The sequence below is a fragment of the Coccinella septempunctata genome, chromosome 3 (genome assembly GCF_907165205.1).
Source record: "Coccinella septempunctata chromosome 3, icCocSept1.1, whole genome shotgun sequence".
NCBI lineage: Eukaryota > Metazoa > Arthropoda > Insecta > Coleoptera > Coccinellidae > Coccinella > Coccinella septempunctata.
In genome coordinates, this window is record NC_058191.1 from 34,111,007 (window position 1) to 34,126,145 (window position 15,139).

The 15,139-nt window shown below is 35.5% G+C and overlaps 3 protein-coding genes across 3 annotated transcripts; 2 read left to right on the forward strand and 1 right to left on the reverse strand.

The window, feature by feature from the left end:
• Positions 1-2,679: 2,679 nt before the first annotated feature.
• Positions 2,680-6,447, forward strand: LOC123309779. Its single transcript, XM_044893042.1, has 2 exons — positions 2,680-3,750; positions 3,805-6,447. The coding sequence occupies exons 1-2, from the start codon at positions 2,847-2,849 to the stop codon at positions 6,390-6,392; spliced, it is 3,492 nt and encodes a 1,163-aa protein (XP_044748977.1). The 5' UTR covers positions 2,680-2,846; the 3' UTR covers positions 6,393-6,447.
• A 2,813-nt stretch (positions 6,448-9,260) lies between these two features.
• LOC123309792 lies at positions 9,261-10,563 on the forward strand. The gene is made up of 2 exons (XM_044893060.1): positions 9,261-9,810; positions 10,300-10,563. Exons 1-2 carry the CDS (start codon positions 9,459-9,461, stop codon positions 10,347-10,349), a joined length of 402 nt encoding a protein of 133 aa, XP_044748995.1. The 5' UTR covers positions 9,261-9,458; the 3' UTR covers positions 10,350-10,563.
• Positions 10,564-12,016: 1,453 nt separating this feature from the next.
• Positions 12,017-15,100, reverse strand: LOC123310409. Its single transcript, XM_044893876.1, has 4 exons — positions 13,735-15,100; positions 13,598-13,670; positions 12,868-13,534; positions 12,017-12,354 (listed from the first exon to the last, which is right to left on the reverse strand). The coding sequence occupies exons 1-4, from the start codon at positions 15,021-15,023 to the stop codon at positions 12,017-12,019; spliced, it is 2,367 nt and encodes a 788-aa protein (XP_044749811.1). The 5' UTR covers positions 15,024-15,100.
• Positions 15,101-15,139: the final 39 nt, after the last annotated feature.

The window sequence follows — 15,139 nt, forward strand, 5'->3', positions numbered from 1 at the left end:
TTTTGCACTGATTCAGTTGCTGCAAATGAAGGACAAACTCCATAGTGCATAATTTCATATTCTCTGCGTTTGCATAAATAAAATTTTTACTTTGGTTTTAGACATATATTCCTTGAAATTTTTAAGTGAAAATTATAAGGAGCAGATTATACAATCACATAAAAAAGCAAATTTTATGCTTTCCAGTGCTTTTCTAGAAAAATATTCTTTTGAAATTTTTCATTTATTTTTGTAGTTTGATGTAGTTCAGTAGTTCTTTTACTTTTGATAAAGTATTTCCTACAGACATGTAGACATAATGAAATTTTTTCATGAAAGTTTTAATATTTTATTTTGAAGAATGTTTATTTATATTGTATTTTGCCTAATTGATTTGTATAAAAATAATAAGCGACAAAAATATATTACCATAATGGATTATTCGATTTTTCTTACAATATGAATTTTTGCACTTATTCCAATGCCCTTTGATTATTGATTTTATCAATTCATTTAATTTCATTAATTATTCATTCAATATTTAATGAATGGATGAATCAGTTCTTTTTTCAAGAGTTTAAACCACTAAGGAACTTGCATCGAAAAAATTGCAAAATATTAAGAAATAATTTTCGCTAATTTAAAATTTCTTCCATATTTTCTTGTTTTGAAGTATTCATTTTTTTATTCATGTATTATTATCACATGTCTAATATGGGAAAACTGAATATGGAAGTTTACAGTATTTGATTTTTATGCCAATTCAAAAGTATTTTCTTTATTGGGCAGTGTGAACATTTTTGTGATATTCTGCCCTTTTGCATGATTATTGATTAATCTTATTTAAGATTTGGAAGCCTGAAAACCGAATAAATTGTATATTTTGATTCAGTTTCCTTGAAAGTTCGATTTTGTCCACACTACTTGTAACGAATGAGACACGTTAAAGCACACGATTTATTTGAATAATCAGTATTATCTCATAAAAGATGTAAACTTGTTATTTTGACGTAATTGTAAAATGAAAACAGAAAGAGGTACAGAATCTCTTCCTTACTACTTTAATATCTGACTGAATTTTTCGTGTGGATTTTTTTTCAATTTTTATGTGCTAGATAAATTCATCATCTCTACGTACCAATAAACAAATCTGTAACGATTGATTGGAAGATCGATCAGATGATTACAGGAAATAAAATTGCATTTAATGTAAAGAATTTTTATTTGCACTTCTTTTACTTGTAGTGGAATTCTTCAATAGAAGTCAGATTTTTTATACTTGTTTGTTTTATTATTCCATTGATATTAAGCCTTCGTTCGACGTTACAATGGTTTTTTTCTATTTACTATTCTATATACAAATAATTTAATATTGACGTGAAAAAGAATCGACGTTGAATGAGTGTATAGATGAAGAGAGAATTGAGCTTTAGTCAGTAACATCATGTTGAAAAAAGTTTTCATTTATTCTCATTTCGGATCAAAAAAACGATTAGATGATTCAGTCGTCACGAGAAAAGTGTTACTCTGCTTTTTGCAGATCACAAAAAACGATCAATCAATCAACTCAAAAATGGAAATTGATATTCAACGGAAAACTTACTTGAATCAAATTTTCCATTTAATACCATGTGGAAACTATGCTTGCTTCTTATACACACACAAAATATGGTCCTCACAATGGCTCAATTAAAAAAAAATCGAAAACCTATTTTATTGTAGGTGTACGATATTTTTTCTGGTCTGTATGGGCTATTGCAAATCATCTGGTATTGTGTTTGTGTAGTATCAACTGTTGCAACTTTAGGCAAGTTCACCATTTGTAGGCACAATATTAGTACCTACATTATACAAAATCGTTTTTTATTTCCCTTTTTATTTTTTTATATATTATGTGCAAATTATCCACCTAAATTTCTGAGCAGAAATGGCAGGATATTAAAAACTTTTACGGAGAAATTTTAAGTTTATCATTTTTATTGAGCTGAAAATATTTGCTGATATACAGAGAGGTGAGCTCAAATAATAATCAATAACTATTAATTATTATTTTATCGATCTGGGGAGTTGCGTTGCTTTGATGAAGTTAGTGGAGACCGTAACCAAGGTAAGTATTCAGTTTTCTTTGATTAAATGGTCTTTCCATCGGCACTCTGAATGATGTTGTCTAGCTAGTTCGATTTGTATGGAGACGATGATGGTTGATATCAGCAATTGTTATTTGTCTGAATTTATTTCAAATAATATTGATTATCTTTGACATTAGATTGTCAACTCCAGTAGAATCGACGCCTGATTATATAGGCTTGTTCTCGAAACAACGATTTGTTAAATAACCGCTGTAAGGCATTTCATCAGATTTCACTCAGATATGAACAGCAAGTGAAAAGGAAATGTAATTGTATTGTTGAATATTGTGTTTTTTTCATTTTTGTTTATAGTTTGATATTATATAATTCATTATATAATTTATGCTATGATTAATACTTTGCAGATAACTCATATACTTCGAAATCGTTGTTTTTTTCGTATCTTCTCCCAGTAAAATCTTTTGTATGCTGCATTATGAATTTAAAAAAGAAAAAAAATTTAAAAAGTTATCCTCCCCGGCGGGGAATCGAACCCCGGTCTCCCGCGTGACAGGCGGGGATACTGACCACTATACTACTATACTACCCGTTTTCAATGCGTGCAGGAAGGTGCCCAAAAAAGTTTAAATTTTGTGGTTTTTCGGCCTGTGAGCGTGAAAGTGGTGGAATAAAACGACTCCTGAAAGAATCCAGAGACGACTGGAATAAAAATTCGGAGCCGTGAGACCGTACAACAACCAACAACAGTTGTGACATAACCGGCTGAAAAGTTAGGTTATGGCGACCTGGAATGAGGACGAGATTGGCGTCGTTCGGGCATTATTGGCAGAAAAGAGGGGCCCCATTACCATCGAGGACCATAAAAACATACAAGGAAGTCTACCTGGAAGATCACTGGCAGCTATAAAAAAGAAATGTTTGGAACTGAAGAACAGCTCGGCCCCCGGGCGGATGTCAACAAAATGGACGAAAGACGAAGTGGAGAGATTGATCAGAGAGTACAACAAAACGACCGAACAACAAATCGGAAATAGAATAAAGTCAATTATACATCTATTCCCTGGAAGGACGGAAAAGGCGATCGCGACGAAGTTGAGAGAAACATACCCGCAAATATATTATCGGAGGGTACCCATTCCTGAAGAAACACCGACTGAGTCTGTGTCTACTGAAACTGCAGAAAACCAAAACCCCGCTGCTGACTTAGAGGAACACACCAGACAATTTCAGATGACTTTGAATGAAGACCAAGGTGAGACCAATGCTGAGATTCCGGAAGAGGAGGAAATCAACTCTGAACTCCTCACCATATACGAGGGAATACTTGGGAAAGTAGGAGAAGACCGGAGGAAAATAAAGAAATTCTATCTGCGGAAGGGAAACAAAAAAATCGTGAGTCAAGTTAACAAAATCCTTGAAAAGCGCATCCACCTAATTTTACAGGGGACTTCTGACGAAAACACAAAGAGAAAACAATGCAAGAAGGCTATCTATTGTGCGGGAATTCTTCTCAGAAACAGCTTAATCAAAAGCGAACACGAAAAACCCCAATTTGAGAAAACAGAAGCGAAAATAAAAAAATTACAGAACCACAACATTAAGGCAAGAAAAATACAAAAATGGAAGGGAGGAAAGTTTGGAGAGGAGCTTAAGAATGAGGCAAGGCAGATGAGAAAATTAGGTATGAGGCCCAAACAATATATTAAAATGAATGAAGACCGAATAAAAGTTTTAGAAAGGCAGCTAGAAAACCAAAAAAAGAGACATAACCTACAAAATCTTCGTTCAAGGTACAAAGAATCACCATCCATTAGAATAATCCAAGAAAGGGAGAACAGCGGCCCGAAAGACTTGAAGAAAGTGGAAGAATTCTTCAGCAAACTTTATAAAAATGAAGAGGAGATGGAGACAACACCGTGCCTGAATAAACTACTGAGTAGGTACAGGAAGACCACAGCAGGTAAACAATACAAAGAACAGCTGAACGAAGAAAACATCAAAATTGAAGTAGAAGAAAACCTCAAGGCCAGCTCACCTTGGAAAGCGCCTGGAGAAGACCGTATCCCGAATTACATCTATAAAATACTTGACTCCGCTAGAGAATATCTGAAATCCTTCGTCACTGATACAATACTTGGAAGATACCAGTTGGAGGAAAAGGACAGCAGGGCTGAAGTCATCCTGATCCATAAAAAGGGTGACGAAGAGAATCCTGCCAGCTACAGACCAATTGCCTTGCTCAACACGGATTACAAGATGTTAACTGCCACCATTACATCAATTCTGAAGAAGAACCTACCGGAGTGGGCTATACCTGTGGAACAGCTGGCAAGGAAGAATGTCTGGGGAACAACACACGGACTACTTACAGATAAAGCAATAACACAACAAGCCCGTATGTCAAGGAAGAAACATTACTCTGCATGGTATGATTTCCAAAAGGCCTACGATTCCATCAGTCATCGACAGCTAAAAAGACTGATTGCAGTACTCCCCTTGAACAAAAACATAAAAAACATACTGAAAACCTTACTGAAGCAATGGTCTATTAGAATAAGATTGGGAAAAAAGAGAACAAAACCTATCTACATAAAAAAAGGAGTATACCAGGGTGACACAATGAGTCCCTTGCTGTTCATTCTGCTAACTGCGAGCATACTATTACATGTGTTATCGAGTGGAAGAGTGGCGCGAGATACTTCCGGGAAGTTTCACATTTTGGCATTTATGGACGACTTCAAGTGCCATACCAACTCGAAAAAGGGGCTGAAGACTTTGACTCAGGAACTGGAGCGAAGTGCAGCTGAACTGGGCCTCAGACTGAATAAAGAGAAATGTGGAATGTACAGTAGGGTGACAGAACCAATAGAAGAAGAGGAAACTCCGTTCCTGCCAGAAGTGAGAAATGGATATAAGTACCTGGGAATCGAACAACTAGAAAGAGACACCACCGCCAATTTCGAAACAGTCAGTGAAAAGGCAATACAGACCACCGAGCAGATATTCAAGTCACCTTTAACAACACCACAAAAGGCACATCTGTTCAACAGCACGGTCATACCCAGCATTATTTACGTTATGGGCAACCTCTATCCTGACGAGAAGAGGGCAACAACTCTAAAAAAATGCCGAGACTTGGACAAGGAGGTACGAAAAATCCTAATCAAAGAAAACATCAAGGGGAAAACAACATCTAACGACCATGTATACCTCCCGACCAACATGGGAGGTGTAGGCTTGAGGTCAATCGAAGTAGATACAGAGATCCAGATGGTAAAAAAGGGAATTTACTTAAGATCTCACCCAGAAATGCAAGCAACCTGCAAAAGCTACGAGGCCCTGCAGAGAGGAGGATGGAGAAATCCGCTGACAGATCATGACTTCGTTATCTCCAAGTACAACTGCCCCGATGTGGAGTACACACAACAGAAGATCACCAAGAACTGCAAAAACCTGAAACAACACATTGAAAAAACTTTCTTCGAACAGGTACAGCAAGAATGGGGAAAAAATATGCACTATGGAAAGGTAATAACAAAAGAACTACCTAATATAGAATTTCCAGCTTACTCATCGCCACTCATGGACAGCTGGCGCTTTTCTTTGCTTCATAGTGCAGCAGAGGAGCAGGTTCATGGTCTTGGAGCAATACCAGGGAGGAGAAGGAACTGCAGAAAAGGGTGCAGCCAAACAGAAACGGCATACCATGTAAGTGCAGCATGCATCCAAGATGCCTACAACACCAGGCATGATTTTGTGGTGCACTGGACCCTAAAAGCTCTGCTGAAAGGCCTAGGAGCGCCAGAGGAAATACGACTACACTTTGGTAAGGCCTCGCTGAACGTTGACTTCCTTGGAAAGCGGAGAACAGAAATAAGGGCAGGAGGTAAAATTTTAACAGAAAAGCGCCTCCACCACAATAAACCCGACATTCTTATACACCTTTATGATCCTGAGGAAATAATCATCTTCGAAGTATCGGTCGCACATCTACAAAATTACAGAACCCAGGAAAAGATCAAGAAAGTTAGATATTCCGTTAATGGCTCCATGCACATTGACCACAGAAACGTGGACGAGGCAAATAGAGATCTCAACCTAATAGGAGAACTTCGCTCACTATATCATTGCCCCGTTCGCCTGGGCGTGTTTGTTGTTGGCTGCTTTGGGGAGATAGTGAACACTGAGGAGCACAAGAACTTTAAAAAAATATTGGCTAACATTGGCCTGACTAATTTGAATATTAGAATATTAATTAATAGAAGCTCCTACAGCGCCGCTGTCTCTACGAGCAACATAATCTTAAGGCATTTAAGTTCCTAATATCTGATAATAAAGAAGACTGTTTTGTTTTATTTAAAGATTTTATTCGAGTGTATTTTATTGTACATTTAATGTTGTTTCATGTGAATATTGTTAATTATTAATGAGTGTTTAACCTATAGATACTTACAGTCTGTGATGCCGAACCGGAGGACGTCTTCTGGTTCCTGTTTCCTGTAAGAAACGGAGATATATATTAGTTTCGTAAATGACATTGTATTTTATATTTTGAAATGTATGAGACTGATGTAAATAAAGAATATACTACCGAGGATGTTGAAGAATATAGTTTGAAAATCGTAAGTCAGTCAAGTTAATACAAGTCACTTAGTAAAAGTACATTACGGTCATGCCCTTAGAACATAGAACAACAGGAAGGAGCATATTGTTCATTTTGGTGTGACCGAATTTGGTGCACATATGGCGGAATCCATATTTCCGGTTTAGCAGTGGCGTAGGGCATAAATAATCTCAATTACTGTCCAACGTAATTTTGGCTAATTTCAGATCGCATTTTTTATTTTTCGAAAGCTTTCTATTATTGAGTGGAAAGAAAAAAAATATTTTGGGAATACTCTTGTGAAACATAGGAATTAAAATCTCGAAAGATGTGAGTAGGAAAAATGTATTTGTTTTTCTCTTTGTACTTGTGAATACTGAGAAATAAATAAATTTTGTATATTTATCTATTTAAAAAGAATATATAGAACGTCACTTTTAATGTTTATTGGTTTTTAAAGAGAATCAATCTATTATACAAATTCCTTATTCTATCTTCATTTACAGTATTTTTACAAATATAATTCAACCTCGTGTTTAAATAACAATTTGAAATACTTTTAATTAAAAGAGTTTCATGACTCTCTAATGGGGAAAAATCATGAAAAATCATTTCATCAAACACACTTTTTCCAATAAAATGTTTCATTACTTTAAGTGAAACTTCTTCACGGTTAATTTTTTTATTTGAATATGATTGGCTTCTTAAAAATTTTTCTGCAGTCTGGCATATTGCAATGACTCCATTACTTGGGTAACTCAAACCTCCCTTTGATTTTGTTGCAATCAAGGAGTTTAGGAAATCCTCCTTAACTCCAAATAACTGTGCAACACACTGTTCACATTTCAGTTTCTGTCCAATTTTAAAAGAAACAAAACCAGCAATATAAACAATCACAGCTTGTACATAGGGAGACAATGAGTCATAAGTGAATGCATAATTGTGATCATGCAAGAAATTGGTAATGGCAGTATCTTCTTTACTTTCATCATCCGCAGATCGATTTCCTAATGATTCATTTATGATTTGCAAAGGAGACTTTTTTTTGGAACTTACGTTCAAAATGTTTATTTCTTCAAGGGGTACACAATTTCCAGCACCACCTTCTCTCACTTCTGCATGAACTAAAATTTTTTTGTAGGCAGCAGTGAACTGTCTGCAGTTTGGATTGTTATTGTGTCCCCCTTGTGATCTAATTGTTCCAAAAAACAACTCTATGTGATCTTGGTTCAGTTTGTATGTAGGAATAAATTTCAAATATCCTTTGGAAATATATTCCTCATACAAACCCAACAAAGCTTTTAGTCCAATTAATAGACCTCTAAAGCCAGTTTTTCTTTGAGATTTCAGAACGGAAGTTCCATCAAATAACTTTAAATTCATTACATACTGGCAAACCTGATTGTAAAACAATTTTATACTATTAATATTTTTTTCACAGATTGCCTGCTTGAAACCAAAATCAGAAACCTTATGTGAATTCAAAATATCGAAAACATTGTTGATTAATAAAATGAATTGAGCAGTTGCGTCACAATTTTGAAATTCCTCCAAATTCAAAGTATTTTTACAGAAATATAAAGCCTCAGACACAGATCTGCTCAGCAACTGAGTGGCCAGTTTGACTTTCATTTTCTGTCTGAAAAAACTTATATGCTGATTTCTGATTTTGGTTCCAAGATGAAGTTCCTCCCTATTTTGCAAATCATTAAGTTTTTTAAGGAATTCAAAATCAACTACGTCACCATTGATGTCTATGAATTTTTTTTTCTCGCCAAAACAATTTCTTATTAGTTTTAGCATGTGTACAGGATCAGGATACAAGAAATATTTTTGATTGCGAAAAGAAAAATCTGCCTTTATATCAGTGGCTCGAAAAGGACAGCCCAATAATGTACACATACTAAAATTAGCTGCACATCCATCAAATGTGATATTACTGACTGTTACTCCCACTTCCATTAACAGAGTGAGTGCCTGTTTCAAGAGGGATGTTTTCTGCTGACTATTTAAACCTGCAGTAAAAAAATAGCCAATTGGAAGCTTCCAGGCTTCATTTATACACACTATAATAAAAACAAGTGCTTCAGTAGCTAAATCCATAGAGTCCCCTTGTATGCCGCTACCGAAATCGAGATAGCCATAATATTGACCTCCAGTATATTCCAAATGTTTTCGAATAGCAATCTCATCAAAAACCAAAGAGCAAATAATTTTTTTTCCTTCATTATTCTCCATTTTTAATTTCAAAAAATTGAATGCTTCAGTAGTGAAGCCTGGTTTTGCTTCAACTGACGAGTACCACTTTGACAGTGTTTTAGGATGAGGTAGGCAATTCTCAAACTTCTGGCGTACATAGCAATATGCTTTAGGTGAGAAAAAGTGTAAAGTGACTGCAAAAGCACGAAGTGATTGTTCGAAAGATTTTTTCACACTTTCATGTTGAGACTTTCTCAGTAGCCTTTGCACAAAAACTTTGTTGTCTCCAAATTGGTCCATTATTAAATTACTGTGTTCGTCCAGTAGTAGATTTTCATTTTTCAATTCTCCTACCATGACTTTGAGTGACGATATTCGTTTTTTCTGGCGCCAAACTATTTTTTGCAATTGACGAATTTTTCGGTTTTTCAGTTGGTTCACTTTCTCCAAACTGTTTATCTTCCTCTTCAAATTTCTGAGACGAGGCGTTTCTTCTTCATCTTCATCTTCAATAGAAGATAAACCTAAAGTAGGAGAAGAAAATCTCTTTCCAGAAGAAGGTCCAGGTTCTTGTGTCTCTAGGCCGAATGTTCTCATCTATAAAAAGTTTTTTGCTCATCATTATCAATAGTACTATGGCTATACACACCGGTAGTACGCCCCTTTGTCATATATGCGTCTCTAGCATGGTGGACAAAGACCGAAGAGGTCACCACACGCAACCGTTTGCAGAAACTGCAAGGGCTGGCCGTGTCGATGTTACAGGGGATATGCGCACAGACCCTACAGCAGTGCTTAAGGTCATCCTTGATCTGCCTCCCTCACATATACACGTGAGGAAATGCAGCCTGCTGGAAGGAATAAGAATATCCCAGAGCGGGAAGCTCCTACCTGGAAACTGGGTTGGACATGAGGATATTGAATCAACTGGACTCAAACCTCTTGACAAAACCATTTTGAAAAGCCCTTTCAAAAGGTCATAGCTGCCGTCTTAGTGCAACAAGCTTCGTAAATCGTTTAGGCAAACAGTCATCCATATGGTTTACTGATGGATCAAAAACAGAGAGGGGCACCGGTATTGGGATATATGGACCCAAAATGAGGATCTCTAAAGCCCTGGGTTGTGAGCCCTCTATTCTACAGACCGACACAATGGCTGTTATTTACATTACCACGGACAGCCAGGCCACGCCTTGGTCCATGGTATCACCCTGCCAGGGATCTCTGTTGACATGAAAGTGCCGTAACACCATAAAGCAACTGGCCAAAGGCAACAAAGTAACTCTTCTATGGGTACCAGGGCACTGTGGTGTTGAAGGAAATGAAAGAGCCGATGAACTTGCAAAATGTTCATCGAGGTTGACACCTGCTGGACCTGAAGCTGTCACGAGCTGAGCTTCGGGTGATGGTGGGACTGTTGACAGGGCACTGTCGGAAGAAAAACACCCTTTGTACTGCATAGCAAAGTCAACAGATGAGAATTGTAGGCTCTGTGGATCAGAAGTAGAAACAGCTGAACACATATTATGTAAGTGTACAGAACTGGCTGGCCTAAGAACCATTCATATGGGAAAACCAGCTCTGGTTACCCAAGAGGTAACGGCCAAGGCCCCTAAGAAAGTCTTCGGTTTTATTAACACCATTCTAAAGACCTCCTTAGGTTTCCATGAATGAGTAGGGTAGTGAACCAAAGATCTATATGGTCGCAGTTCCCGGAAGGCCAACTGAGCCATAACGACCCCAGTTCAAGAAATAATAACAGTCCTTACCAACAATTCATCACTTACATATTTCACACGGGGAGCTTCTATAGTTGGAAATGCATTGGGAAATAATCTAATAACAGATTGTGAAGATCTGTTGAAACATTCTTCCTTGAAGTGCTTGGAGCACAATAAGCTCCTGTTGTTAGGAGTAAACCCATCTAAATCTACGTCTTTCATCCTTAGGAAATCTGAAACAATAATATTGAGACTAATTAATTTCAGAAATCATAACAGTTTGTCATTCCTGCTTTCAAAATATTCTTGAAAATTGAATCTACCAAACCCAGTTTGTTCAATTGAAATCCTTATTATCTAATGTCAACTACGCCCATGGTTTGTTCACGATAACGTCAAAATACATAAACAGGAATACCATTTTAATATTCAAAAAAAGACGTTAATACAGTATGAATAAAACCTACCTGTGAAATGTTACACCGGAATTGTTTTTCTTTGGTGTTTTTGAATAGCCACAAGCTACACAACTGACCATTTTCTGGAAAAAGTTCCTTACCACAAAAATATCTTATTTTAATAATTTCTTTAGGTAAAATAGTTCAGAATTCACTTCACAACTTAATTTAACTCAACTCTACAAAATCCAACACAGTTTAACTCGAAAAATATCCTAAAAATAACAATTTGATATGAATTTGATAAAAGCTTCACGTTTGACACCTATATCAAAACAAAACAATGAGTCATAATTTGGTGCACTTCGGTCTCACTTCCTGTCCTTGTATTCGCGTGGAAAGGCTCACTAGCGTCTATTTCTTGTGCCTTACAAATGAACCTAGAACACAGACTGCCTGACAAATATTTGTCATCATATCTCTATGGTCGGCAGCGCGGGCAAATTAAAAGGTTTAATCAGAGTTTAGTAATATTTGGAATCGTTTCCACTTTTATGTTGTTTAATAATAGGAATAGGCATATAAACAAGATTAGGCTCAGGTTCTCTTCCATCATCATTGGATTGGCGAAGTACATTTTATTTCAAATAATATACGTTATCATGGTAAAATATAAACACTTTCAGAGAGATATCAATATTTATGAGGAATGATGTGCAACTACTTTGGAATAACAAAATAGCATTCTTATGTTATAATTATGAGAATAAATGTATGTTATGTTCCTCAGTTGAGTAGAAAAGCTCCATCTTCCGCTGAAGTTAAAATAAAGACCTTTTTTCATTAGCAAAATTTTTCCAGCATGTGAATTAAATCTTTCTGTGGGTATTTATTCCAGGGGATGGTAAAATGAAGTAACAATAAACCTAAATTCAGAAAGGGATTCTATGGAATTGGGATCAATGATATGTCAAAGAAAATTTTAAATAGTTTATTGAAACAAGTACGTACTGTATTCTACACAGATTAAATAAAATCATATTTTTTCTTGGATTTTTTATTTCTGGTTGAAAACAGTGATCTCTGTGGAACAATTTTCATATTATGTGGAATTCTACTTGTAGAAGGTAAGGAATTATTAGAATCTACAGCTGCGAGTGTAGGTGAAAGCGGAGCTAAAATATTTTTAATGACTTGAAGTTTGGTAGGAGAATGTATGTCCCTCAAATGTCTCGCAATTTTGTTCCTGATATCTTCCTTCTCCTTCTCTACGGACCTCTTCAAGTCCCTTTTCCTACCAACTTCATTTAGAATTAAATTCTTCTCTTTTGTGTCTTCACACTCTTCACCTACTACTGTTATGTCTAAAACAGGGGATACAGTAAAATTAACCACTAATAATAACAGAGGAGTGCACTCAAATAGTTTTTATCTCTTTTTATCCTGTATCATTAAAGATATGTATGGAACCCTGATAACATTTTTCCTCTGCTTACACCGAGATCTGGAACAGGTTCTACGATCTTCTTCTTGTTGCCATTTCTTTATACCTGCTTTATTGTTTCAGGATTGTAAAAGTTGCTTTCTTCCTTTCAAAGGAATATATATATATATATATATATAGATAAAATACACCATGCTATTATAAGGACAATATTTCCAACTATTAACATACAAACATAATACATAAATAACCATAACAAGTTTTGTGAAAAAAATTAAGGATAGTTATGTGCCAAATGTCCCAAACCCAATAATGAAATATTTTGATATTACCTTGATAGTTGACTTCTTTCGATGCATCATGAGATATAAAATAACTATACTCAATCTTCAATGGCATTATCATATTGCTACTATTATATCAAACCACTCACCCGTATCTGTTTGAAAGTTTGGTCCTCCATCCCCAAGTAGATTTTCTTTCCTTGAAGCAGCAACTAGGTGAATATGTTTGCACATATTGAATTTAATAGATGAATCAATACAAGAGCAGATATATTCATGTATGCAGATGTTACACAAAGTACATTTAAGTTGGCATTTTTGGCAATCGCTGTCTGTTTTTCTAATAAAATAAGTTTCTTCAGATGTATTCGAAGGTATTTTCCATCCATCTTCACATTTTATCAATAAATTTTTATCCAAGCTGGTCATAGTTTCATGACGAACTCTTATTTCTTTAACTTTACTGCAGATTTTACCCTTATGACGGGATATAAGTCTATCAAATAATTTGTCTCTAACAAATTGCATAATTGCACATATTCCCTTATCTAGCCTTTTAACTTTCTTTCCTTTGAGGTACATATATTTAAGAGTCTTATGAAATCTTTCTAGATGCATATTAGTATTAATACCAGCATGGAGTCTGTAAGCATATGCCCAATTTTCTATGTTAAGGAGATAATTTTCTTTGAAGTAATTAATAAAATCAGTTACACCTGGATCACCACATTGGTTTAGGAAATTGAAGAGCTTTCTACGTAAAGCTTGTTGATCTCTCTCATGTAAAATACTATGCAACTGATTATGAACTTCATTCTGAAATAATAATGAAAATATGATAGACTGTATATCATGTCTAAACTTTAGAGGAATGCCTACCTGCTTGTCCTTTGATTTTATTTTCACTAGATTTTTCTTCCAGGCGCGGAGAACATGCCATGTGCAGAAAAGTCTATGAATGAAATGATAAATTTGCCATTAGATTGTTTAAATAGTCACTTTGTTTAAATAGTTACCTTTTTTCTGGAACACCCATGACTTCTGTCCACGCATTATAGAAGCTCTCAGCCATATCTGACATGAACACTTTCGGTGCAATTACATTAATTTCTTCTCTTATTTTGGAAAACATTAACTTAAATACTTCTTTATCAGACCTGTTGGAGATTAGAAATGAACAAGGAAAGCCCTCTCTTAGATCATCTAGCACTAAAAGTGTTGAAAGCTCAAAGTCATAACCATTCACACCATGAGTACCATCCAGACAGATTATGTCAGAACCATATTTCGCTAAAAATTCCTTTTGGGCAGTAGTCATAATAATAAGAACAAAGTCTTCTTTTTTTAAATAAAATTCTTTTTCATCTAAGATGCCTTGCGGTTTGTAAAATAAAACACAATGCTTTTCTTCTTGCATTTCTTTAACCCACGAGTCTACACTTACTCCATCATTTGGATGTCTTACTGCTGATGATGATAAGTTGAAAGACTGTTCGATATTATACAAATCTTTTCTCCTTAAGAGGTGTATGCGGCTCACTTCTGAATCAGATACATTTTCACGAACTTCATTGAGAATTTCTTCAAAGGGAATTTTACTAGCAATTTTTTGAGCTATTTTTTGTCGATTTGGTTTTGATAGATTTACATATCCTGGATCAAGGTCATGTCCAACATGCGTTTCAATATATTCTGCTTGACATGTATTATTCACTTTATTCATTGAAAACTTTATGGAGGCAGGACAATAAGAATTAATTTTATAACTACCTTGTATCTTCAAATACCGTTTACGCTCACTTTCCTCAACTCGCGGCAAGTAAGTTCCTGAACGATTACAAATCAAATAACTGGTTTTCCAATTTCGTGAATCTTTGTTATTATATTTGACAAAACTAGCGTTTGTCTTCGCTTCCAACTCATTTTTCCACACAAAAAACTCATCTTGAGAGTTAAATTTCAAGGTACTTGATTTGATAACAAGCTCATGAAACTCTTCGAAATGTTTCAAAATTTCATTCTTGAATGTGAACAACTCATTACATAATGGACACTTCTTATTTTTCGATTGGTACGTACCACTACCCGAAGATGAATCTCCACCGTGGATCTTCTGATGGTTCGTGAAATTATTTATATCACTAAAGTTCTTTCCACAATGACAGTTATAATTATATTTCGCTGCATTTTTGTACAAGTTAGGAGCGATTTCAGTAGCTTCATCTCTGTGAAAATTCCTGGCGTGTCTTCTCAAACTTGATATGTTGGAAAATACCTTGCCGCATTTATAACACAGACTAGCCATTTCTGCTAATTGGGGTGTTTCAAAACGTGAACTTTATATACGAAAATCCGCTTTGCGTTAATTTAATTAATTTTGAAATTCAGGAACATATGACCGCGCACACAGAACAGACCCAG

What these genes read in the sequence shown, in the direction of transcription:
- LOC123309779 (XM_044893042.1), top strand. Translation starts at nt 2,847, where the DNA reads ATGGCGACCTGGAATGAGGACGAGATTGGCGTCGTTCGGGCATTATTG. An exon ending in AAGGCAGATGAGAAAATTAG is followed by an intron (nt 3,751 to 3,804) that starts GTATGAGGCCCA and finishes TAAAAGTTTTAG; the next exon opens with AAAGGCAGCTAGAAAACCAA.
- LOC123309792 (XM_044893060.1), top strand. Translation starts at nt 9,459, where the DNA reads ATGTTCTCATCTATAAAAAGTTTTTTGCTCATCATTATCAATAGTACT. An exon ending in TGAATCAACTGGACTCAAAC is followed by an intron (nt 9,811 to 10,299) that starts CTCTTGACAAAA and finishes GTTGACAGGGCA; the next exon opens with CTGTCGGAAGAAAAACACCC.
- LOC123310409 (XM_044893876.1), bottom strand. Translation starts at nt 15,023, where the DNA reads ATGGCTAGTCTGTGTTATAAATGCGGCAAGGTATTTTCCAACATATCA. An exon ending in ATGGGTGTTCCAGAAAAAAG is followed by an intron (nt 13,671 to 13,734) that starts GTAACTATTTAA and finishes TTTCATTCATAG; the next exon opens with ACTTTTCTGCACATGGCATG. An exon ending in TAAAATCAAAGGACAAGCAG is followed by an intron (nt 13,535 to 13,597) that starts GTAGGCATTCCT and finishes TTATTATTTCAG; the next exon opens with AATGAAGTTCATAATCAGTT.